Consider the following 27,123-nt stretch of genomic DNA (forward strand, 5'->3'; position numbering starts at 1 on the left):
CTACAGGTGATTCACTGGAGGGAAAAGGCTCCACTTAATCACTATTGTTTCTGCAATTTACTGACTCCAGGTATGTTCTTACCCTTTGAGATAATCTTCTTCAACCCTCCCCACAGCTCGCATTTTGGTAAATTTCCTCTTAGGGAGGAAATGGTCCAGAAAAACCCTTTTTGCCTTTAACTCTGCAACATCAGAAACCTGAGTAATGACCGGGTATTTATTACCATCTTCCCTCTGTTCTAAAATGACAACAGGTGTTTCAGAAGAGTTATTTTAAAGGAACAGTACATCCAAAGTACCCTTTGATTGTGAAGATCGTGATTTCAGAGAAGTTAAAACATGGAACACGAATCTTTCAGAATTGTGGAAACATAGTAAGTGACTTCCTCTCACTTCTACAAAAGGCGTAGGCTGGAGTGAGTGCACGGAACGTCTAAAGGCCCTTCCAGCTCGACAGGCAGCCACCCTGAGTTAATTATTAACCGCGGGAGAGCAGGGTGGGCCACCTCATTTCCTGAGGCCAGGCCCTGGGTTTGGCCTGGGCTTCTCCTACCCCGTGACTAACAGCTCTCCTTCCAGGGAGATCCTGAGAGTGGCCGGCCAGCCCCCTTCCACGGCACCTGCCTCCAAGGATCTCAGAACTTGGAGGACTCCTGATGCAGGCCCAGGCGCACTGCAGCCCCCAGGAGACTGGGTTTCTCAATGAACTTGAGCTCAACCAGATCCTTGCCCGCTCACTTTTGGGGCACACATGTTGGCTCCAAGCAACAGATCTCATGGGGGCAGCCACGCGGTGGGGGGAAGTGATAAATGGGGGTGGGGGGGCAGCTAGATCCTGAGTGTGGCAGGAGAGTGGGTCTCCAGGAGGATCCAGGACCACCTCACAACATCCAAACCTTGAAGTTCTTTCATACGGCGAAGGGAGGTGCTTGGGCAGCGCAGAACCTACCTACCTACCTCCATGGCTGTGAAAAAAACAAGTTGGCTCTGAGCACCGGAAGGCAGCTAACCCTGGAGGGAAGGAGAAGCGGGCGGCTCAGCAGACCAGCTGCTACGACACACTCATGTCACATAACACCAACAGCGCTGTCTTGTTTCGGGAGGGTTTTAGTTTGCTTTTTACGCTGTACTCGTCATGTCTATATAATCATACAGCCTACTCTTTCCCATCATTGCGCAATGAAACATTTGTCCAGGTATTTCAAACACTTCACTGGCATTTTTTGTTACAGTTTTATAGTATTCCAACAAGTGGAACCATAACCATGGCTAGGTGCTCAGATGACTTCTAATTAGGAGGGCTCAGACTTCCAAAAAGGACCCACAGTAAACGAGAGTAGGGAAGAAGGAGCAAGTGATCAAGGGCAGGCACGAATGTCAGGAAGTTGGGCCCAGATGAGCCCTGCTTTAGGGAGGAAAAAAACCCCAGCCACCAAAGATGCATGGCCACAGGGTGACAGGAAGTGGCTAGACCACCACCTGACAAAAAAAGGCAGAACAGATGAGCAGATAATTAATGATAATTTGGGCAAAACCAACAGATTTACTGTTGTCTTTTCTACCAGGTAGAACAATCCTTTTACACTGGGAAGGATGGAATGAAAGGGGATGGGAAGGCATCTCCTGACCACCCATGACCCACCAGAGACTACACGTGTCATCTCGTCCAGCTCCCACATCAGAAGAGGGATTCAGGCTAAAGACAGCAAGGACCATGCCCGAGGTGACCCGGCACAGAGCGGAACCCAGACCCAGTGGCTCCTGACAAAGTTGTACTCCCCCCAGACACAGCACTACCTGCTCTGGTCTTTTTTTTAAACTGTGGTTTAAATAGAACATAAAATTTGCCGCTTCAACCATTTTTAAGTGTACAATTCAGTGGCATTAATTACATTCACGATGTTGTGCAACCAACACCACGATCTATTCCCTGAACTCTTCCATTACTCCAAACAGGAACTCTGCACCCATGAAGCAATAATTCCCTACTCCCTCCCCCAACCTCTGGCAACCTCTAATCTACTTTCTATGAATTTGCCTATTCTAGGTATTTCATAAGTGGGCTTAGCATAATGTTTAAGGTTCATCTGTGCTGTAGCATGTATAAGAACTGCATTCCTGTTCAAGGCTGAATAATATTCCATTGTATGGAGAGACCACATTTTGTTTATCCATTCATCTGTGGACACTTGAGCTGGTTCCACCATTTGGCTGTTGTAAATAGTGCTGCAATGACATTTCTGTCCAAACATCTACTTTTGGGTATATACCTAGGAGTGGAATTGCCGGGTCATACAGGAATTCTATGCTTGGCCTTTTGAAGGGCCACCAAACTGCTTTCTACAGAGGCTGCACCATTTTACATTCCTACTAGCCATATAAGAGGGTTCCAATTTCTCCACATCCTTACCTATACTTTTGATAATAGCCATCCTAATAGATGTCAAGTGATATCTCACTGTGGTTTTAATCTGCATTTTCCTAATGACTACTGATGTTAAGCAACTTTTCATGTGCTTATTGGCCATTTGTAGATCTTCAGAGAAATGTCTATGCAAGTCTTCTGCCCATTTGGAAATTGGGTTGTTTATCTTAATTTGGATTAGTTATAGGAGTTCATTATATATTCTTAATGTTAAACCTTTATCAGATAGGATTTGCAAATATTTTCTCCCATTCTGTAGGCTGTCTTGTCACTTTTTTGATGTCTTTAGAGATACAAAGGTTTTTAATTTTGATGAAGTCCAATTTATCTATTTTTCTTTTGTTGCTTGTGCTTTGGTGTCATATCCAAGAATCTACTGCTAACTCCAAGGTCATGAAGATTTATCCCTGTTTTTTCTCAAGAGTTCCATGGCTTTAGCTCTTATATTTAGGGCACTGATCCATTTTGACTTAATTTTTGTTTATGGCAAGAGGTAGGAGGAACCCTGGTCTTTCTGACCAGGGTTCCTCCCCACCATGAACCTCTGGCAGAGCTGGCATTGCTGCACTAGACTGTGAACTTCATGAAGGCAGGGTCTGGGTCTTTTAAAGACCACGTCCCGGTGCCTGGTACCCAGCAGGTGCTCAATAATTAACTGTGGGATAAATGGACAGTTGAGTGGATAAACCACTTGGTGGGGGGGGAGTACCCTCCATCCCCCACCTGCTTCTCATCACTACTATAAGACCACCCACAGCTGGCTGAAAGACTTATCTGTAACAAAGTAAACCTGATCGGCCAACCATACTAAGAAGTAAATATGTATCAACAATTGCACTTACATACTCTTATTAGTTCAACTAAAACAATCCAAGATCTAACCAGCACTTAACTGAGAACAGGACAGAGGGTCTCAGCCCTGAAAAGCTCAATACACCCTTACCAGTTTCCTAGTTCAAGTCCTTCATCGCACAGAGGAGGAAACCAAAGGGCTGACGGAGCCAGTGACTTCCCAAAGCCTGGGCTTCCACTCCCAGAGCTTTCCCACCAAACACAGGCCTGCGTGATCACCCACTGGAAATCCAAGAAAGGCACCAGGTTAGCCTCAACTGTTCCAGATGGTCCTCTGGCTCCAAAACCTGCCAATGGAAAAATGAACTCCGGGTCCTGGATCTCATTCTGCTACACAAGGGCCCCCTCACTGTCTGCCTCCCGTAGCACGTCACCTGCTCACTCTCTGCTCCAGCCACATTGCCCCTGCCCTGTACCCAGTTGTTACAAGCTCGTTCCCACCTCCGGTGTTCGCAGTTGCTGTTCCCTCTGCTTGGGACTCCCTTCTGTCAGACATCCTCCACCTGGCTCGCTCTAAGTGTCTTAGAGCGAGCCAGGTGTCTTATCAGTGAGGCCGTCCAGACCTCTCACTGCACCCTTCTCCTTAGCGTTTATCACCGCTAGACATATCAAGTATGTTCACTGACTGTTTCCTCCCAATTCCCACGTTCCTACCTCCCACTAGAATGGAAGTTCCTTAAAGGCAGGGACTTTGTTGTTAACTGCTGTGCCCCTAGCACCCGGAGCAGTGCCTAGCAAGCCTGAGTATCTGCGAATGACATGGATAAAAGGACAAAATGGGAGCATCACACTCAGTAATTCCATGTCCCTAAGCGTGACAGTGGGGAAGGCAGGCAGCTCCAGACCCGCGCGTGAGCACTGCCTGAACCCCGCGGCCACAGAGCGCTGCCTGTCCCGGGCTCCTGGGCAGGCAGAGCTGGGACATCACGTGCCATCAAACTTCCCACACGTCCCAGCCAAGCCCAAGATGCCGGCAGCCGCTACGGTGCTGGCCTGGCCACAGAAAATGGAGTCTCTCCTCACAGGCACTTAATAAATGCTTGTGAGATACACACACATGCACTGAGTGAACAGCTAGTGTGCACAAGGCTGACACCTGCACTCCTAGAAGGCCCGTGTCAGCACTCCTAACAGCATATCATTCCAACAATGCTGGGAGGTGGTTTGACCAGTAATTCCGTTTCTAGGAACCTACTGTCAGGATACATCCATACATGAAAGTTTTATTTGCAAAGATCTTCCTCCCAGAGACATAACATTGAAAATTACACCGAAAAAGCCAATTTCCAAGCTTAGAAGGCCAGTTAAGTAAATCATAAAACAGCCACGGATATCCATGAAGACTTCATAATGACATGGAAAACGTTAGAATATTAAGTAAAAAAGGCTGGTTACAAAAGTGTACCTACGGTGTGGCCACAACTATAAGTCATTGTATAAAGTATGAAGGAACTCACAAGACCGTGAAAACTGTTAGTCCGTCTCTTCTTTCAAATTTTCTGTAGTGCCTAAGTTTTCCATGAGCAAGAAAGAGTTCAAAAATCAAACTGATAGAATTTAAAATGCTGTCACCTGATACCTCATTCGAGCCGAGGGTGTGTAACTGCTTAAACCTCCCTCCTGTGACACCTGGTCACCTCCTCGCCCCTTTCTGCCTTCACCTGACCCTGCTTCTTCCTCTTCCTCCCGCTTGCCCCCAGCGCCTGGTACCCGCAGCCCTCCCCACCCTGCCCCAGCCCTGGCCCCGCTGCCATACCTGTCACTCCTCCCCCAGAAACCCCGCTCCCAGGCTGGGCTGCCCCACCTGACACTCCCCTGGCCCACGGACCCACGTTGTAGCCTGACTCCTCTGCCTCCCAGCTGTGTGACTGTGGGCAAGTTGCTGAACCTCTCTGAGACTCCATTTCCTTCTCAGCAAAATAAGGTTGACCCCAACTCACAGGGGTCTGAGGTTCAGGGAGTTAGACCCCCGCCTCAGGGGGCCCTTCCTTCCATGGCTGAGGCTCAACATGCCAACAGCTGTGTCTCCAGCCCCTGCCACACGATGGGCCTCAACCTGCTGGCTCCACCCAGCCTTGGGAAGCGCTGCTTATGGCGCGCCGATGCACAGGGAGAGATTTCTTAATCCTCCATTTGCATAAATCTGGACACCTGCCCTCTCCTGAAGGAAGCGGAAAATCAGGTTTGCTCCGGGTTCCTGGATCAAACCAGTGGTTTCTTGGCTGAAATTCCCATCCTCCCGTTGAAGCCTCCACCACTCCAGAAAACCCACAGCCCATCTCACAACGGACGCCCCAATCCAGATCCCCAGCACTCATCCTTTCCGAGTCCCTGTTCTATCTTCCGAAGACGGTCCTGGCATGTTTAGCTGAGGTCCTGCTGACGGCTTACACCATCTTCTCCCATCCACACCACCACTCTCCCAGGCACCTGACTCGGTGCTTGGTTCCCCCGCTCTTTCAGCCACAGGGCTTTATGTGCTCTTCCTGCGTGAACACTCTGAGCTCACCCCCTATGACGCCACAGACATTTAATGAGCCCCAGCTGTGGCCAGGCTCCACGGCAGGTGCTGGGGTTCAGCGGTGAGGAAGAGGCTGTCTCAGAGAGAGACGCAGGAATAATCAAATCATCACCTTCCAGTGTGGGGAGTGCTTCTGTTAAGTCAGGTGTGTGCCACTGGCTGCTGGGGCTTTGTCTAGGGTGTGACCACAGCTCATCCTCGAGCCCATGCAAACAGCTTTTAAGGGGATTCTAATGGCAAAACTACACCTTGAAGGATGGAGTATCAAACGGCAAAATCAAATCACCCAACGTTTATCCCCAAACCTGCAGGGGCTCCTGCTGCCCCTTGTCCATCACCCACAGTCTGATTCCCGTCTAACCCTCCACACCCCAGACGCCTGGGTGCATGTGCTCCACGGGGCTGGGGAGACGGCCACGCAGCTGAGCTTACTTCACTTCCTCCATATGCTCTTCTCCACGAGCCTCGCCACCATGTGTCATATTCCTGACCAATGCCACTCACGGCGGTGTCCAGACTGGCAGCACTGTTATCAACCCAGGTGCCCGTTAGGAATGCGCAATCTTACGCCCGGCCCCAGGCCTACGGTATCCTGTTCGCCTGCACATTGAAGTCTGAGAGGTCCTGCTCGCCGACCCATTTCAACTCCCCCAGGCCTTCAGCTTTCCTCCTTTCACCCTGTTGCCAGCTGCCAACTCTTGGTGTCTTCAACATCCACGCAGTGAGCTGACACACCACCCCCAGGGGGTCCACCCCACAACGGCATCACTCTGGCCCCACCCTGCCCGGGGCAGCATGCATGGGTCACAGCCCTCTCCATCTGAGACCGGGGCTCCACCTGGGGACAAGTGCCACGCTACGGTCCTTCTGACAAGCTGAGAGGGACAGATGGCAGGCAGTGACGGACCACCAGTACTTCCTGAGTAATCACCACGTGCCACTGGGAGAAGCCCCTGTCATCCTGGAATCTCACCCAGCCTCGTGAGGCGGGGACGCCTGTCAGCCCCACTGTGGAAACGAGGACATCAAAACGCCAGGAGGCTCGCTGGGGTCACGGAGTTAGTGAGAGGGGGTCCGGAGACAGCCCCAGCTTACAACCTGCACCAAGAGATAACAGTGCACACCACAGGGCTCAGGAGGAGGTGGTACACATATTTTAACGGGGAACAGTCCTTTGGCCAGACCTAGAAACGAGGGGGAAAGTCACAGAACAGTGGGAGAGGCAAGCAGGGGCCAGATCAGGAAGCCCTTCAACGATGGACTAAATTGCTGAGACTAATGGGACAGCAGGAGCAGTGAAGCTTTTGGGGCAGGCTGGCCCCCAACGCCTACCCCCTTCCCTGACATCCACCCCCTCCCCTCACTCATGAACCTGATCCTTCACCACTTGAGACATGCTTCTCCGACCCTCCTGAACCAGCCAATGCAGTCAGAGCCCCCCAAGTTTGCTCGGCTCCATTGCCTGCCCTCCCCTCCCCTCCTCTCCCCTCCCACTCCCCTCCCCTCCTCTCCCCTCCCCTCCCCCTTCCCCTCCTCTCCCCTCCCCCTCCCTTCTCCTCCCCTCCCCTCCCCCTCCCTTCTCCTCCCCTCCCCTCCCCCCCACTCCCTTCCCCTCCCCTCCCCTCCCCTCCCCTCCCCTCCCTTCCCCTGCCCTCTCCAGGAGGAAGCCCAGCACCAGGGGACACCTCCACCAGCAGTTTTCTCCCAAGCGGCTCCTCCACAGCAAAACCCTTCACAAAACAGGCCTCAACAAGGCCAGCTGCCAAGAACCCTTTCCCTCCCCTCCTTTGACGGGGCTCCCTTCCAAGCCCAGTCTTCCCACATCAAATCACCAGTTTCCACCATCATCTCCAAGAGGAGGCTGCGACTTGCCTCCTTACCCTTCAGCCCACATCCTGAGGAGGCCCAGCAGGGCCCTGGGGATGGAGCTGAGGAAGAGAAGGTCTCTGCCCTGGGGATGCTCACAAGGGGGGGCCCGACCCCGAACATGTACCCCTTTAATGGGGAAACGTTCTCAACCCCCCATATATTCATTCACCTGGACCTATATGGTAACTCTTAAGAAACTAAAGCCTTTCTTAGTCTTTGAAAATGTCTTTTAGTAGCAAATAGTCACTGCAACAAGGGAATCTGCCTTATGATCGAAAAAATTTAAGATTAACTTTGTATAAAACAGAAAACGTTAAAATTACAACACAAAAATTTTAAATTCCTGCATTATTTATAGACCAAAAACACTTTATTTGTGATACACACTTTGTCATACACAGATCTATTCTGGAGTCCAGCTACTCAACATGTGGTCTCTGGCCACAGTCTCAACACCACCTGGGGGGCCTGGTAGGGATGCAGAAGGCAGGGCCCACCCCCCAGGCCCCTCGAATCAGAATCTGCATGTTAGCACTAACGCTTGGGAAGCCCTGGCTTAGAGCATATCACCAGCAGGGTTAGGGGGAGAGACGGGGGAAAGCAACGCCGGAGGGAGCCAGGCGACATGGGACCCGCAGAGAAGAGGTGATCTTAGTGCTCCTGCAGGGAACACTTTCTGGCAACAACATGAAGCAGGTATAAATGTTAGGGACCCACTGGGGAGAGAGGCAAATGGGAGAAGTGTGTGAACCCACCCAGTTTTAGTGGGGGGAAGGAGGGGCAGGTTGGAGGAGGGGCTGAGGTGTGATGAGAGGGCTTTGTCCAGTGCAGCTGTAGGAGTGAAGGGAGACCCTGGAGTTTCTATGCTGGAAAACACGTCACTTACAGAGAGAACATTTTTAAGGAGGAAGGTGCAGAGCTCTGCTTTGGACATGCACATGCAGAAGAGGGACCTGGGGACACTCAGGGGGAGATGTTCAGATGTGATACACACACAGACATGACCAGGCTGGAGCAGACCTGTGAGCCCCTGATGATGGGATAAGGTGTGCTCACCCAGGAAGGCCTGCAAGACGACAGAACAGAGGGAAAAGGAGCCAGAGAGCAGAGGATGAGCCAGGGTGGGTGGGGAGGCAGGAGGGGAGCTGCATCACAGAAGCCCCAGCAGGGGGGCATCGGCACAAAGAGCAAATGGTCTGAGTGATGAAATGCCACTGACCTTGACAAGTGAGCGGTTCCTGGCCATCACAGCAAGGGCAGTGTTGCTCAAGGGGCAGGTGGGGAAGCCTGGGGACAATGGGCTGGGGGATGCAGGCGATAGATAAAGCTGAGACTGCTAGATAAATAAATGCCTAAACATCTCACCTGAGGTTGCAAGCCCCCTTTAATCAGAATTGTGTCCTTCGGTACACCCATGTTCATAGAAGCACTACTTGCAATAGCCAAAAGGTGGAAGCAACCTAGGCATCCATTGACAGATGACTGAATAACAAAATGTTGTATGTACGTTCCATGGAGCATTACTCAGCCTTAAAAAGGAAGAAAATTCTGACACATGTGACAACATGGATGAACCTGGAGGACATTATGCTAAGTGAAATAAGCCAATCACAAAACGGCAAGTACTGCATGATTCCAGTTATATGACGTACCTAGAGTAGACAAAATTATAGAGACAGAAAGTAGAGGGTGGCTGCCAGGGATGGGGTGGGGGGTCGGGGAGGGAATGGGGAGTTAGTATTCAGTGGGTAGAGTTTCAGTTTTGTAAGATGAAGAGAGTTCTGTGGATGCATGGTGGTGATGGTAGCACACAAGTGTGACTGTGCTTAATGCCACGGAACTGTATATACACTTAAAAATGGTTAAAATGGTAAGTTTTATGTTATGTGTATTTTACCACAAATAAAAAAAATATGTCTCTCTGGGACTTCCCTGGTGGCGCAGTGGTTAAGAATCCACCTGCCAATGCAGGGGACATGGGTTCGAGCCCTGGTCCGGGAAGATCCCACATGCTGCAGAGCAACTAAGCCCTTGAGCCACAACTACTGAAGCCCACATGCCCTAGAGCCCACGTGCCACAACTACTGAGCCTGCGTGCCACAACTACTGAGCACACATGCCACAACTACTGAAGCCTGCACGCCTAGAGCCCGTGCTCCACAACAAGAGAAGCCACCACATGAGAAGCTCGCCCACTGCAATGAAGAGTAGCCCCCGCTTGCCGCAACTAGAGAAAGCCCGCGCCCGGTAGCAAAGACCCAATGCAGCCAAAAACAAACAAACAAAAAAAACCCTTTAAAAAACTGTCTTTCTTTCAGCATAGGTATAGAAAACCTGAACTTCTGGAATTGAATAGCATGTCTATGTCAAGAGAGGTGAGAGCCAATCTTTTTCTGCGACTGTAAACTATTCCGCCAGCAGGCTTGGCAGTGAAAGGAAGGGAGTGATGGGGCGGTGACCTAATGGTAAGGCCGGGCTGGGAGAAGGCTTTTTTTTTTTTTTTGGTGATGGGAGGACAGTTTTCAACTGGAAGTGGAGAGGTAAGCCAGAGCCAGAGACACTCATTTCTCAAACTGGAAGAAAGGAAGAAAGAGAAAATGAAGGAGGGAGGAGGAAACGTGAGGAAGCTCCCTCCAGACGGCCCTGAGCATCCCAGGGCCACAGGTGGTGGGGTCATCTGGAGAGGGGAGGGCAACAGGTAGGAGACCCAGAGAGAGTGGAGAAGCTAGGCTGGCTGGCATGGGAGCAACAGGGAGGACAGAGGGCTGGTTGGGCAGCAAGGAGGGCCCAGCTGGCTGTAAAGCACAGAGCACACCATCTGGAACTATCACGAAGCCTGGGGCAGCGATCCTCAAAGGATGGTCCCCGGTCTCTGGACCAGCAGCATCACTGAGGAGCTTGTTAGAAATGCAAATTATGGGACTTCCCTGGCAGTCCAGTGGTTAAGACTCCGGGCTTCCACTGCAGGGGCCACAGGTTTGATCCCTGGTCGGGGAGCTAAAATCCCGCAGGCCATGTGGCCTGGCCAAAAAGTTTAAAAAAAGTGCTAAAAAAAAAAGAAATGCAAATTCTGAGGCCTCACCTGAGTCTGATTCAGACCCACTGACTCAGAAACTCTGCGGGTGGGGCATAGCAGCTTGTGTTTTAAAAGGCGATTCTGATGTGCTAAAGTTTGAGAAACAGTAGTACAGAATACAGAAACTCAATGGAAGGTATATATCATCTTCTTACATAAAAACGAAAAAAAAACAATCAGCCTAGCAGGGCTTCCCTGGTGGTGCAGTGGTTAAGAATCCACCTGCCAGTGCATGGGACATGGGTTTGAGCCCTGGTCCAGGAAGATCCCACATGCCGCGGAACAACTAAGCCTGTGCACCACAACTACTGAGCCTGTGCTCTAGAGCCCACGAGCCACAGCTACTGAGCCCGCATGCCACAACTACTGAAGTCCGCATGCCTAGAGCCCGAGATCCACAACAAGAGAAGCCACCGCAATGAGAAGCCCGAGCACAGCAACGAACACTCAATGCAGCCAAAAATAAATTAATCAAAAAAAAAATCAGCCTAGCAACTTCTACATAAAAGAGCAAGAAATGCACAACTATTAATACATTGATGCCAATACAGCTTATTTCTACAGTTAGACAAATGCCAAAAGATGTTAACAAAATGATAGAAATATACAGTCTATTTAATAAACTTCCTTAGATGATATCTAGAAAACACACCCAAGGTCTGGGGGCTGGAAACTATATGATTCAGGTACCAGTCCCTGCTCTGTGACTATCTGTGTGCCCTGAGCATGCCTCAGTTTCCCCACCTGTAAAGAGAGGGAGCTGGAAAAGATTCTTCTGAGGTCCTTTCCAGTTCAGACACTGTGTGACCCTCTCTGTCCTGTAAAAGGTGACCTCAAACTCAATGCTTTTACATAGCTATGCCTGGGTGGGGTGGGGGAGAACATTTTTAACCAGTAAACATAGTATCACAGTTAACCAGAAAAATTTCCAAAGTTCAGTAAGTGCTAGTATCTTGCATTCTAATAACTAGAAACTCTAACTGGCTTTTCCCTTAAAGCCACCAATGCCTGGAGTTATAAAAACACTATACTGCACTGGACCATGTTCTTGAAGTCCACAGGACTAGGATGCCCCAGAAAATCTCTATACCTTCACATTTTCACCCTATAAAACAGGCATACCTCAGAGATACTGTGGGTTCCGTTCCAGAACACCGCAATAAAGCAAATATCGCAATAAAAAGAGTCACGCACATTTTTTTGGTTTCCCAGTGCATGTAAAAATTATGTTTGCACTATACTGTAGTTTATTAAGTGTATAACAGCATTATGTCTAAAAAACAATATACATACCTTAATTAAACATATTTTATTGCTAAAAAAAATGCTAACCATCATTTGAGCCTTCAGTGACTCATTACCTTTTGCCAGTAGAGTGTTTGAAATATTGCGAGAATTACCAAAAGGTGACACAGAGACCCGAAGTGAGCAAATGCTGTTGGAAAAATGGCACCGAGAGACCTGACTGATGCAGGGTTGCCATAAACCTTCAATGTAAAAAACACAGTATCTGCGAAGCCCAATACAATGAGGTATGCCTACACTTTTTAATCCAGGAAGGCAGAGTTCGTGTTTTTTGCTAGGCAGAAAATGAGTTAAGGAACTGGACTAATCAGACACCAGTGCCTGCCCCTGTGACCAAGTGTCAGGCATTCAATACTGCAACTCTAGGCTTCCTGATAAATGACCCTGTATTGGCCTTGTTACCAGACTCCCTAGATGCTGGTTTCCTGCCTGGTCTCTCTGCATCCAAGTCCTTCTCTGCACCTTCTAGTCATTCAATGCCCATCCTCTTGTGCCTGGGTCCCCAATGCCAGCTGCTTCCGTGCCTCTGCCAAAGACCAGCAACTCGGTTCTGATCTCAGAACTAGGGCTGGAAGAGGAACCTGGGTGTCTGCGCACGAAAGACAGGTGGAAGTGTGAGCGTGGCGGGGGCCGGGTGGGAAAGATTAGGTCTAGGGAAACTCTGGTCTCCAGCCATACCTCACTTACACACCCTGGCTCTTAAATTCCATTAAAATTGGGTCAGTAGGAAGCACAGCTGGCCTGTTTTCCCCCCTGTGCATGTATCACAAACCCCATCCCCCCTCCTCCATCCAGCCTGGGTTTGGAAGTGATGTTCCAGGCTCTCTCAGTCCCTGTGGCAGGAAGGAACAGGTGAGGGGAGGGCTGAAACAAAGTGGATGTAGCAGGAGAAAGGCTGGGAGGGGCACACCAAGGGAGGTGCAACCACAGAGAGGACCAAAGCCACTAATATGGGCCTGGCAGGCAACGCCAGGGAGATGAGTTTCGCTTTGTCCAGGCAGAAAATTCCTACTGCTAGAGGGTTTTCTAGGCTGATCCCCAGGCACTGATCTCCAACTTCAAAGTCACCTTTGAGTAGAGTGACCACATATCCTGATTTGTCCAGGATAGCCCAAGTTGAAGTTACTTGACTAGATGCAATTATTAACAGCTCCTCATTTATTCTCAAAACGTTCTGGTTTGGATTAGAAATTCTAGTTACCTTATTCTTGGGCCCCTCGGCCTGGGAAGTCAGAGTTGCATTTGGAGAAGGCACTCAGTGTCAGGAGGAACGTGCAGGCTGAGTCTTGCCCCTCACCAAATGTTCTGTTCTCCACTCTAGCGTCCCTGCCAAGCCATGGCCCGGCGTCCACTTGTATTCCTGCAGAGACAGCAGCTCACTATCCCTGGAGGAAGCCTCTCTTTTGTGGGGAAAGCTGTGTTATTAAAAAAGAATATCAGGGTAGATGAACGAACAAAGAAGATGTGGTGTATATATACAATGGAACATTACTCAGCCATAAAAAAGAATAAAACCTTGCCATTTGTGGGAACACGGATCTAGAGGAGGGGTCCGCAACCCCCGGGTTGCAGACTGATACTGGGCCGCGGCCTGTTAGGAACCAGGCAGCACAGAAGGAGGTGAGCAGTGGGTGAGCGAGGAAAGCTTCATCTGCCGCTCCCCACTGCTCCCCTTCGCTCCCCATCCCTCCCCATCGCTCCCCTTCACTCCCCATCGCTCCCCATCCCTCCCCATCGCTCCCCACTGCTCCCCTTCGCTCCCCATCCCTCCTCATTGCTCGCATTACCGCCTGAACCATTCCCACTGCCATCCATGGAAAAACTGTCTTCCACGAAACCCGTCCCTGGTGCCAAAAAGGTTGGGGACCACTGAACTAGAGGGTATTATGCTAAGTGAGGTAAGCCAGACAAAGACAAATACTGTATGACTTCACTTACATGTGAAATCTGAAAAACAGAAGAACAAATGAAACAAAACAGAAATAGACTCATAGATACAGAGGACAGACAGATGGTTGCAGGGGGTGGGGGGACAGGTTGGGCAAACTAGGTGAAGGGATTAAGAAGTACAAACTTCCAGTTATAAAATACATAAGCCACAGGGATGTAATATACAGCTTAAGGAATGTAGACCACACTATGTAATAACTTTGTATGGGGACAGATGGTTACTAGACTTATCGTGGTGATCATTTCATAATGTAGGCAAATGTCAAATCACTATGTTGTTCACCTGAAACTGACATAATATTGTATGTCAACTACACTTCCAGTAAAAAAATAAATGCATAAAAGTTAAAGTAGCAAGATTCAAATCTATATACAGCAAGATGGCAACTAAATAACAACATTCTGGGCTTCCCTGGTGGCACAGGGGTTAAGAATCCGCCTGCCAATGCAAGGGGACACAGGTTCGAGGCCTGGACCAGGAAGATCCCACGTGCTGTGGAGCAACTAAGCCTGTGAGCCACAACTACTGAGCCCGCGTGCCACAACTACTGAAGCCCGCGTGCCTAGAGCCCGTGCTCCCCAACAAGAGAAGCCACTGCAATGAGAAGCCCGCGCACGGCAACGAAGAGTAGCCCCCACTCGCCGCAACTAGAGAAAGCCCGCGCGCAGCAACAAAGACCCAACGCAGCCAAAAATAAATTAAAAAAAACAAAAAAACCCAAAACATCCTTCTGCTGAAAGGAGTGGGAGTGGGGGAGACTAGACAACCTGCTGACTTTTTTCATTCAGCAAATGTTAACTGAGTGCATTTGATGTTTCAGTGGCATTGAAGACACATGGTGGGTTAAAACAGACTCAAACTGAGGAGAATTCTACCAAATAACTGGCCTGTATTCTCCAAAAATGTCAAGGTCACAAAAGACAAAGAAAGCCTGAGGAACTGCTCTAATTTAAAGGAGACTGAAGAGACATAAGCACATGCAACGCACGATCTGGGGTTTTCTTTGCTACAAAGGACACTACCAAGACAACTGGCAAAGCCTGTAGGTCTGTAGATTAGATAACAGTACTGTATCAATACTGATTTCTTGTTTAAAAAGTGTACCATGGTTATATAGGAGAATGTCATTGGTTTTAGGAAATACACTGAAGTATTTAGGGGGAAAGGAAGACTCTATAAATGGTCCTCAAATGGTTTAGGAAAAAAATGTATACCCAGAGAGAAGAATAAAATAAATGTGATAAAACGGTAACATTTGACAAATCTGGGTGAAGGGTATATGGGAGTTCTCTGTTCTATTCTTGGAACTTCTCTGTAAGTCTGAATTAGGTCAAAATAAAAAGTTAAAAGAAAAAAAAGAAGTCTCAAAGAAAGTGTGTGTGTGGTGTGTGCATGTGTGTTCAAAGGAAGAGAGACCCTGATTTCACAGAGCTCGCAGTGTAGCTGAGGAGACGGGTACTAATACAAATAATTACACTAATTAAGCACAAAATTGCAACTGTGAAAAGTGCTGTGAAAGGAGAGAGACCTGGGGGCCAGAATGTGAGCGTTTACAGCAGGCAGTTTTACCCACAGCAGGAAGGCGAAGGGAGGCATCTACAATCACGCAGCCAAGGCCCAAAGAATGAGTTAACTGGGGAGGAGGGGAGGAAGGTTCCAGGTTCTCACTGGCCCTGTGAGCAGAGACAGCATGGGGACCAAAGCATGTACACCAGGGCCTGCAGGAGATGCCAACAGTAGTTTTGTCTTTTATTCTAAAAGCAAAAGGAAGCAGCTTTGAAAGACCCCCTTGGCTACAGCAGAGAACAGGCTGGCATGTGGAGTCCTCCATGGTGGTGATGGCGGTGGGGAGAGCTGCTTCCAGGAAGAACACCATGCAGGATTTTTCCATTGCTCCTTGACACCTTAATTTTCTACAGCAACCATGTACGAATTTGATAACCAGACCTGGGGAGGGAATGGTGGGGGGAGCAAAGCGAGCAAGACCTGAGCTCACGCTGTCATTATCTCCACTCTAGGCCCACCAGTGGTTTGGGTCAATGGATGGTTGACAGAGCTGGTTGCTGCCTCTCCCACCAAGACCCTCATGTCTAGATCGAGGCTGACTCACCTGAGGGAAGTAGCGTGCAGGGACCAGGTCTTCACACTCCTCTCTCTAAGTCAGACCAGTGCCTTTCGTCAACACAGCACCCAGCTGGCCACAGCCCCTTTCTGGTCCTGGACCCTGCCCCTTGGAACGTCCCTCTAGCCCTGTGAGCCGGGCCCTCAGCCCTGCCCTGGGAGCAGGCCATCACTCGCGACAGCCACTCTCAGCATCGAAGGCTAAACAAGGCGCTTGTCTGCGGGTCAGCGGCGCAAACACAAAGGGAGGGGACCCTTTTCTGTGCCAAGTTCTACCTGAGTGGGTTTTCGGTCATTAGCTCCTTTAACGGAAACAGGTTCTATTATTATCCTCATTTTACAGTCAAGTATTCGCCTGGGGACAGACTTGAGTTCAAACCTTGGCTGTCCTCGTAGAGCAGTGTGCCCTTCCAGGAGTCATTTCATCTCTCTGAGCCTCAGTTTTCTCATCCCATCTGTAAACTGGGGCTGGTAAGTATTAGCAAGATTCTGGGGCTAGAAGGTACTATTTATTCCATTTTGAGGCTCCAAGAGGCTCAGTACAGAAAATTCAAACTACACATCGCTTAACTATTTACTAAAAGCTTGTGTATCCTGACAGTAAATCACGGGACCTGAATTTTCCAGGACTATCCCAATTTCAAATGTTCTGTTCTAACTTTCCACATAAACCATCGAAATGTCTCAAAAATTCCACTCTCAGTATCCAAACAACACCTCCCAGGCCTCCTCTTGCACAAAGACGCAGCACAAACATTCTTTCTCAGACTACAGAGCCCAGTCTTTGGTTCAGAAAATGTAGCCAGTGGAGCCCTGCTGGCCCCCTGAAGGAAACGGGGTCAGGGAGAAAAATCCGGGGCAGTCAGCACTCCATCAGGACTCTCAGACTTGGCTGCTTCCTGGCACATCGATGTAAACCGCAGCCAGGAGAAGCTGTATCATGATGAGAGCATCGTCCACAGAGGGACACAGACCGGGGACGTGAGCTCTGCCCCCACCTACCTACCCAGTGGCCAGTACTCAGGGAAGCAGCACGGCCAGAGGGTTGCTACAAAGATGAAAAGATTAATATTTGGAAAGCACTCAGAACATTGCCTGGAAGCTAGTAAGTGTCATATCAGTGTGTAATAACTAAAACCAGAGGCATCCCTGGCAGAAGGTGCTCATGCCTCGGAGACAGCACAGAGGCATCACTCCTATGCAGGACAAACAAGGGGAATGGACACATACCCCGGGATGAGTGAGGCCAGGCCCCTGTACAGAGATGGGGGGGTACCCTCACTATAGAGGTGGGTCCTGCATTAGCCAAGATCAGGAGGCTGGGCCTGGGAAGAGTCACCATTCCCGAAATACGCGAGGTCTCTTCATGCCTCTGAGTCTTTGCATCTGCCATTCTGTCTGCCCCCTGAATACCATCTTTTTCTACCCTCAAGGCTGAATTCAAATGCCAACTACTCCAACTACCCTGATGCCCGTCAGAATGAATGGCTCTCTCCATTGGGGTCTCCTGCATCTAGCTTTATCCTCTTTTAAAGCAGTTGTCAGACACACAGATAGACAGCACATGCATGCCCACATGCGTGTACACACTCACACAGAAATGTCACCATGTCACTGTCTTCCCAACTCCACCATGAATCCTTCCAAGACGGGTTCAGCTTTCATCTCTGTAACCCTAGGGCCTGACACATAGTATAGGCTCAGTAAAGGTCTGAATCTGCTGTTACATCCGTGCTCACAGCTGATCTTCCCCTGGAGGCGGAAGGCTATTACAGGTGCATCATGCATGACCAGAAGCTATGGAGATGCAAGATCTCTGGGTCTCGGAACCCATGACCAGATCAGATTTCAGCCAGGGACCCACCAAGCACTCCCTTTTAGTTCCCCCTCAGGCGGATGAAAGGAGATGCCTGTGAGATCACAGTCTGCAGTTGCCAGGACCCAGACCTGGGCAGAGTGGACACTGACCTGGTCCGATCTTGTCTCTATCAGAGTTGGTCAGAAGAGCCCAGGCTTGGGAAGCTACACCAGCTGGCTGCCCCACACTCCCAGCCTGTCAACGCCAGGGGATTGCCCTCGGCATTCCAGCCCCTGCGAAGAGATGAAGAGGGTGGCTCTGCTTCCCAGGACCGTTGTCTGAAGGAAGGAAGGTGAGTCCTGGGATTACGGTCAACAGGCACTTACCTACGGAGAGAGGGAAGGACCACAAATCGCAGGTTCCCCCCATCCCCCAACATGCCACAAACCCCGAGGTTGGTGGGGGGTGGGTAGGGTGCCTTGTCTTCCTGTTCCCTCCAGTCCCCAAAGTCCTCTGGTAGATTATGTCCATCCTAGAAAATGGAATTCCTCGTGTGCCTGGACCCGAAGTTCAGAAGGTCCCAGTTCGTCCCTCTAGCTCCTGGTCCCACACTACCTTTGCTAGCTGAGTTTCCTCAACTGTAAGAGGAGAGAGGGAGCACATTGAAATTAAACAATGCATGCAGAACCTCCCAGATCACAGTCAACAATCAAGGAGCTGGTCTCAATCCCCTGAGACCAATTACCAGCTTGGAAGCCCAACTTCTTTCAGAGATAAGATTCATCTCTGACCAGGTTCCTGACACTTGAATGGGAATGTTAAAAGCCACCAGAATACCTTCTCTATGATAAAATGTGGAAATGGAGGGCTCAAAAAAGGATGGTGAAGCAGTGTGGGATCCTAAATTGGACTCTGTGTTAACTTAGGTTCTTTCTCCCACCCCAAGCTGTCCCTGACCTTGGCCTCCTGTGTGTCTGGCCTGGCCAAGACCTGCCCTCTCCTTGAGAAGTTCTCCAGGCACCCCGGGTTCACTGGAGTCCACTGGCCCACTCTGCATCCCCACCCAGCACTGCATCTGCCATGTAGAAGCAGCTCAATAAATACTTGCTGAACGGAATGCCTCAGCCACTCCATCTCAGAGATGCCTTCAGTAACCTGACCTTTTACATTCCAGCTAATGTCTAATTTGCATATACGAGTTGGTTTTAGGAGACAGCAAATCACCAGGGACAAGGCAGGATCAATACAGAGTATTAGGCACGTTTTATTCTACTCTAATTCTCTGCACATTGGTATTCCATCAACTGTATGCAGGATTTATGGGAGCTTACTATAAACTAGAATATTTAACTAGAATGACCTACTCTCTGTCAGATAATAGCTTACTGTTTTTAATTTTCAACTAGCCAGAAAGGTTTCCAGCTTCCAATCTACTTTACATCTTGATTTAATCATCAGGAACGCCACCTATTTGAAAGTCTCAATACAATAAAGAGCAGCCTGATGCAGAAGGAAAAGACCTGTCCGCGGAACCAGATGACATGAGTTATATCCCAGCTACACCACGTACTGTGTAATTGACTGCTCAAAGCCTCAGTTTCCTCACCTGTAAAATGGGAATAACACCAGCCTCACAGGGGAGTTGTAAAAGTACTCTGTGCAGTTCTACAAGTCTATACAAAGGTTGGTTATTAGAGTAAAAACATAAGATGAACTTCTCAAACAACTCAGATAGGCTGATGACAGAAAGCATGGTGGTTCTAAAGGGGGGAGAAAGGGAAAATTTGCACCCTGCCCCCGCACAGGGAGGGACGTCGGGAAGCACTTTTGGTTGGCACAACTGAGGGAAAGGGATTGCTACCGGAATCTACTGGGTGGAGACCAAAGACGCTGCTAAACATCCCACAACGCATAGAAAAGGCCCCACAACAAAGAATTACTGAACCCCAAATGTTAACATTGTGAAAGAAACCCTAATTTCAATAATCACTGAAAGCTGGGTTTGGGAGCTTTTTAGAACAGAAATCTTCCTAACTAGGCTTTACTTTCAAAGCATCATCTGCTTAAACACTTGCAAGATGGATCATCTTGCAAAACAGCTCTTTTGTAAGTCAAGCTGAACTGCCAACTTCTGGAGTTTCTGAATGTATAAAACTGCTTTTAAAGAAGGTGCTCTCCGATTACAATTCAGCTAAATTGTTTTTCCAAAGATTTCAGTAGAGGTTCTCCAGGGCACAAAGACAGGGTCTGTCAATCTGGCACTAGGCCCTGAAGATGCTTTCGTAATTCCAATTTCCTGGTGAAATGGGAGCCACGAGGGTCTCTAAACGAGTTAAATTCCCATCATGCCAACTGCTTGTTTGCTTTGGCCAGGCACGGTGCCAAACACCTCCACATAATTTATCCCACTTAATCCACCCAACAACCCAGTGAGGTGGGCATTATTACCGGCTGTTTGCAGGGGAGGAAAATGAAGATCAGAGAGGTTAGACAACTCGCCCCAAGGTCACCAGCTGGCCAAGAGGGAGCCCAACCTGAATGGAGGTCTCCAGTTTCCAAGTCACAAGCTCTTTCCACCACCTCGGAAAACCCAGGTGTCAAGTCTTCTCAACTTCCCATGAATTTTTAAGGCAACCTCAACTTCTCAGTAAGTTCAGGTTGCTGAAAACGGGAATTTCCGGGGGACTGGGCGCTCTCACATACACTACCCCACTGCAGCTGTCTCATCGCAGGTACCTGATAAATTATTCCATATCATCCGTGGAACGGGGAGGATTTATTGGCGCTGGAGTTCGTGCCAGGCCCAGGAAATGCCATCTTTGAAAGCCGAGAGGCGAATTCGCCCTGGGAGCCGAGAAGGTTTGGCCGCCGCGCTTGGCTGGCTCCACGCGGGCTGTGCGACCCCTCGGCGGCCGGGGCAGGGGCCGCGGTCGCGGCGGCGCTGGGCCCTCCCGGATCGCCGGCCGCTGGGCCCTCGCGGATCGCCGGGACCCAGCCCCACCCGGCCCGGCCTGCTCCCTCCTACCCGCGCCCCACCAGGTGAGCGCGGCCAGGGCGCCCCTCGCCGCCCCGACGAGGCGCCGGGAACCCGGGGCCGCCGCGTCCGCCAGCCCGCCCGCGCGTTCGCCGCGCGCCTGGGGAAGGGTGGGGGCGGGGCAGCGCCCAGCGCGACCCCGGCCCCCGGTGGCCCCGTGCCCTGCCCCCAGCCCGCTGGGGTCGCGTCGGCCCGTACCTGCAGCATCTGGGGGCGCGGGGCGCCCAGGTAGGTCGCGCGTGCGGGCGGCGCAGAAGCTCGCTCGCGGCGCGACCTGGCCGCCGTCTGAGCATGCCCAGTGCCGCCCGCGGGCGGCTCCCGCCGGCCCGGCTGGCCGCGACGGGCCCGCGCGCCGGGCGGGGGGCGGGCTCCCGGAACGCCCTGCGGGACGCCCCCGCCCCCACCCGAGGCCGGTGTGCTCGGACGCGTCTCCCAGGGCCACCAGGGCTCTCTTGCCGAGTTCCGTGCAGCCCGGTGTCCCCTCGCGCATGCACGCAGGCATTCGTTCCATTACCATTTATTGGGCACCTACTGTGTGCCCAGCCCTAAGTGATTTTACTAGGAATGTCGAGCAGCCGGCGATAAACAAATTTTTGACTTAAGGAGAAGTCTTGCCCAGCTGGGGTCCTGCTGACTCCCAGTGCAGTGCCCATCCCGTTCCACTAGAAACTTCCTGGCTTGAACTTTCTTCCCAAGACTTATGGGCCCTTTACCTGATCTGGCTCCTGCATTCCTGCAGCCCCGTGAGCACCTTTCTGTCCATCAAACACTCAGAACTTGTCTAGCCTCAGGACATTTACACATGCCTTTCCTCCTCTGTGTGGGACGTCTTTGCCCAGCTATTGCCGTGGCTGGAACCTTCTCATTGTACGTAGGTCCTCCTTCTCCGAGGCCTTCCCTGACCACCTTACTAAGTTAGCCCTCTGTTCCATGTCCTCACTTTATTTTCTTCACATTTATCACTATCTATTAATTCATTCAACAAATAATTATTGATCACTTACTCTGATTCTTCACGTGTGGTGAATAGACAGAAATCTTGTCCCTTGCCGGAGTTTGGCGGAAGAGAGGCAGGCGATACACAATAAACATGCAAAAAAGCAAACTGCGTAGTAGAAGGTGATACGCTTTACGAGGGGAAGAGAAACTTGGGGTGGAGGGAGTGCAGTTTTCAATGACGTGGTCAGACATTTCAGCCACGCAGATAAATTGGGGAGAGCATTTCTGGCAGAGGGATCAGCCAGTGCAGACACTAAGGCGCAGGACTGCTTAGGAAATAGCAAGCAGGGCAAAGTAGCAGGAGATGAAGTCGGTAACTGCTTTTCCCCTGATTTGCTTACTTATTGTGTATTCACCTCTGGAATTTTAGCTCTGGGGCTGTAGCCCTGCCCGTCTTCACGACATTGTCCCAGCCCCTACGACAGCACCTGGCACAGTAGGTGCTCAAAAACAGTTTGTTGAATGAATATGTGAATGAAAGGATGGAGTGACGGCTGTAATCATCCTGTCCGGACCAGATGCCTGAGGGTCCAAGGGCCCTGTGGGCCTAGGACCATTCGGCGGCAGCTGGCAGCACCTGGTGCTTCAGTTCGGTCCCTGCCCCCGAGTTGCGCCCCTGCACAGGGCGCCGCCCGAGCGTCTTGTCCGTGGAATTTCAACCGAGCCAAGGAGTCCCCGGAACAGGACCCGCCCGGACCCGCCCCCCGCCCCCGGACCTCCGGTCGCCAGCAAAACCTGGAGTTGCAGCGCTCTCCCGGCACCGTTGGGACGGCGGGGAGTGCACTGGGCATGCTCGGAGCCGGGCGGGGCCCGAGAGCCCGGGAGGCGGAGCCTCCTGGCGGGGCGCGCGACACCTCCCGCGGAGCTCAGCTGGCCCCTCAGCCCCTCAGTTCCCGCCCTCAGTTAGGGTGGGGTCTGGGGGCATTTTTTGTTTTCAAAGCCCAGTGGGAAAGCTGGGAATTCATAATCCGCGAAAGACGTTCTTCGTCCTCTCCCAGCCGCTGTGTGACCTGGGGTAAGAACCTTACCCCAAATGATATGAATACCTACCCCTGTGCTTCAAATAATATGAATACCTACCGTTTCGGTCTGGGCCCTGTGTGGGGAATGAATGAAATCAAGAACGTGAGCAGGTTTAGTCCACTTTAAAGGTCCATTTTTTGGGTGCCTACCTCAATTATCGGTCATCCTCATACCAGTTTGTCAAGTGCTGAGATGAGGAAACTGAGGTTAATAAGCATGAGGATTCTTGGCGTTGTCCCAATTTGCCTTACGCTAGAAACTAGGCTGAAGCTACCTCTTCTTTATCCACAGTAAACAGTCAGTAGCTTATACAGTGCTCAAATTCGAGCTAAAAAATATCTATACACCTACGGAAAAAGACCTAAATATTTTTTAAACCGTGCATTTCAACTCACCATAGCAGAAACAGGAACAAAAGGAAAGAATATTCCCCAAGCAAATAAATGTTCACAAACAGAGGAATGATTAAATCGATTATGCTATATTTGTTGAAATAATAACTATTTTACACTAAACTAAACCGTGTTGCAACAGGAGGAAACTTACAGCACAATGTTAGGTGAAAAAAGGCTGAAAATACAAATACCGTGTGTAATGGAAATATGGGAAAATGTAAATAGTCTGATTTTGGTGGGTAGTGAGGTTGGTTTTTCTTTTTAAGTTTATCTGTTACTGTCCCAGCGTTGTGTTTGCAATGATAAACATTTAAAAGATCAAATCAAAAATTCTTCAAGTTTTGTGTGTCTAATAATAACAGTAATAACTACTATTATCAAGCTCACGTGTGATCAGTATTTTACACATATTCTGTCTTTACCGCACACAGTCATTCTGCAGAGTGGGTGTTTTTAGGTCAGTTTTACAGAAAAGGAAGCGGTCTAGGAGCCTTTCACAACTAGTAAGGGACAGGGTCAGGATTTGAATGCAAGTTGGACTGACCTCAAAGCCAGGGTCAATATTTATAATATTGCCTCTCTGCTTGCCATGTATCGATCATAAGAGAGACCGCATATTTCATTTTTTGTGTCTTTTTGCCTTATTTTCTCTACCCTTTTGATATGTTTATACGCTGTAGATTACCTTTAAATGTTCTGGTCTCCTGCTACTGTTTTATTCTTGGGGTCAAAATGTTAAAGTTCATCCTTTTAAACTGTTGCACCTGGAGTGACACGATGTTATTATCAGCAATGTCAGTTGATCTTATAAGCTCCCAAACCTTATGCAAATGAGACTTTTGGATGGACATATAATCTTCTTAGTCTATGTGGTTGAAGCCAGCCAGATCTAGAGCAAATAGAGACCCAATGAGGAACAGGGCTGTCCCAAGTCTCAGATAATGAGGACCCACCTAGATTACTGTCCCTGGGCAATCATTTTGGAGGCAGAATCACAACATAAAGGCACCACATGGTCCATGGACTCCTCAGGACTCTGCTGTGATGAAAAAGTACAGACTTGATAGTGTGATGATGTTTGCAGAGAGAAAGCCAGGGCCCTAAAAGCAGCCCTCCTACTGCTGGTAAGCTAAAAAAAGTCAGGTCTCTCTTTCAATCATGCTGGTAGACTGTACCTGGCCCAGAAACCACTAAACAAGCCACAGTAAACACAAAAAGCCAAAGAGAGTCATTTCATTGGAGAGGAAGACATACCACAAACCCAATATGCATCACTGGTAAGGCACAAATTCATTTAAGAGGGACAAGATTAACGACCGGACACAGTTACTAGCAGCATTCCCAGAAGCTGCCATTTGGGCAGAAAATCTGGTGCCAGGTACTGCACCCAGGCAATTGGCTGAGGGCATTTCTAGGACGAGTTTCCTGGAAGAATCACTGCGATTGTCATTCATATCAAGACTCAGGAAGCCTGGGCACCACGTGGACTGTTTTCAATGATTTATGAGGCTGGGCTCCCAGCTGAGATGCTAATGCTCATCAATTATTTGTGCTGTTAACGCAAGCTCACGGATACATGGGCAAGTGGTGCTGTTATAATGACAAGTGAAAAGAATAGGATGTAAAATTATACGCATAGTATGGCTTCAACCGTGTGAATGACTAGGATATACCATATAAAATCGCCATTTCCTAGGTCAACAATGGTTGAATATTGGCAACTTCCGATATTTCCTCTTAATACATACACATAGAAAAAGGGCTAGGAAGAAATGCACCAAAATATTAATGGGGGCGGCTGTGTCTGAGTATTGCGCTTATAAGCAGAGAAACAAAGTACAGAAGGTATCTTTTACAAATCAGGGGAGTTTCAAGTCTTTGGGCATCTATTTCTCTGTACGTTTTTAGAGGTCCCTAACTCTTGTTTTACGGTAAGTGTGTTTCTTTTATTATCAGGAAAAATGAAACAAACTTGAAAGTTGGCAAGCCAAAGAAAGCGAGGCAGAGAGAGGGAAAATGACACTCAAACTGGGCGAAAACGTGAGAGGTTCCTTTCACAGAGACCTGTCTGTGCTTGTCCGGAGGTGGCAGATCGCGACAGGCTGTCTGTCCCTGGCCCAGGAGGGAGGGAGAGGAAGTGGTCAAGTCAGGAGCCTGTAGAGACGTGTTAGTCTGACTTGGGACCCCTCATCCCCTCAGCTTGCATTCTTGGAATTCTTGGACCACACAGATCTCACTTTGAGAAACACGAATTTTTAAGTGTAAAATTTTAGCCATTAAAAAATGTCTTTCCATTGCAAATCATCACTGCCAAAAGAGGAGTTTTGTCTGGAAAACCGATGAACAAATTGAGCATAAATACAAGAACAGAGATGAGGTGACGGTTGTTAATTCATTCATTCCTTCATCAAATATTTATTAAACACCTACTGTGTGTCAGGCACTGCTCTAGGTGCCTGGGAGACATCAGTGAACAAAACAACCATTTCTGCTCTTGTGGGCATGCATGCTAACAGGGCAAGCCAGACAATGAACAACACACATTATGAATAAGTGAATGTTGTTGTATGTGAAGAGACCAGGGGCAAGGGTGATAGGCACAGGGATGGAGGTGGGGTGAGTGGGGAGTTGCAATTTGAAATAGGACTGAGCAAGTGAATCACTCAAGCAAGGACCTGAAGGAGATGAGGGAATTATTCATGCAGATATCTGGGGGAAGAACCTTCTGGGCAGAGAGAATAACAGTAGAAATGCCCTTAAGGGAGCACGTCTGTAGTAAGGAGGCTGGTGGGGCAAGGGGCAGGCTGCAAGAGATGAAGCCAAAGAGGCACCAGGGGCCAGGACCTGAGGGCCCTCCCCTTGTCACCCCCAGGAAGGACTCAGTCTTTCAGTCTGAGCCAGACGGAAGCCAAATGTGCTTGTCCACACACCAAAAGTTAAATGCTGTCCCTTTAAACTGTCCCTTTGAATATGGGAACTGAATTCATGCAGCAGCCCCCCATTGTAAGGGGGTCAGCCACAGAATCCAGATTATGCATATATTTTTAATAGTATCATCAAAATGGAAAGGTAACATTCAACAATTATCTCAGAGGGTTTTCAGACCTTCAAGAATACATGAGTGAACCCTCAGGGATACCCAGACCTGAGTTTTAAAAACACTCTTCTTGTGCACGTGCTATAGATATGCCAGAAGACCAAAAGGACCATAATAGCCCATGGACCACCACATAGATTTGCTGCCGCATGTAAAATGGAAATGTTAGTCTAGGGACTTTTGAGATCTGACTCTGAAGTGAAGAGAAATGCAGAGAGTGAAAGTTGGCATCCTGAGCTGTGGCTGATAGTATTTAAGCAGTGGCCTTCCTTGAAAGGAGTGGTGTCATCTTACAAAACCCAGGGAGAATGGGTTTGTCAAGTCTCCCAACCACACCTTGAAGGTTCAAGTGCCCGAGAACAAAAGGAGAAAGAGAAAAACACCCAGGCAATGTAGAAGAGGCCACACACAGGTCATGGCTTTAAAAAAAATCGGCAATGATAAAGGAAACACTCAGGGTTTCCTTCACAGATGATTCAAGGGAAAGGAGTCAGGAACAATAATGAAGGCAGCATTTTAAAAGTTTGATCCAGGAACCATATATCAAGTTCATCTTGGGAGAAGGGGTCCTTGTGAAAAAGCAGACTCCTGGCTTCAGGCCAGACCTGAATCTCTGATTGTGGAATCCAGGGACCTGCATTTTATAATTAACTATAA

General features: G+C 49.4%; 1 protein-coding gene across 4 annotated transcripts in view; it reads right to left on the reverse strand.

The window, feature by feature from the left end:
- Positions 1 to 21,328, reverse strand: part of PTPN3 (protein tyrosine phosphatase non-receptor type 3) — a 109,838-nt gene extending 88,510 nt beyond the window's left edge. For 2 of the 4 annotated variants that reach the window (XM_079928026.1, XM_079928023.1), the window contains exon 1: positions 20,655 to 20,739. In XM_079928026.1, the coding sequence (XP_079784152.1) occupies positions 20,655 to 20,676 (22 nt within the window). In that variant the 5' untranslated portion in view covers positions 20,677 to 20,739. Of the gene's footprint in view, positions 1 to 13,249; positions 13,464 to 20,654; positions 20,740 to 21,150 lie in introns of those variants that run through there. The other 2 variants (XM_079928025.1, XM_079928028.1) reach the window with 2 other exon arrangements.
- Positions 21,329 to 27,123: the final 5,795 nt, after the last annotated feature.

Source organism: Stenella coeruleoalba (genome assembly GCF_951394435.1).
Source record: "Stenella coeruleoalba genome assembly, chromosome: 7".
Classification (NCBI taxonomy): Eukaryota; Metazoa; Chordata; class Mammalia; order Artiodactyla; family Delphinidae; genus Stenella; species Stenella coeruleoalba.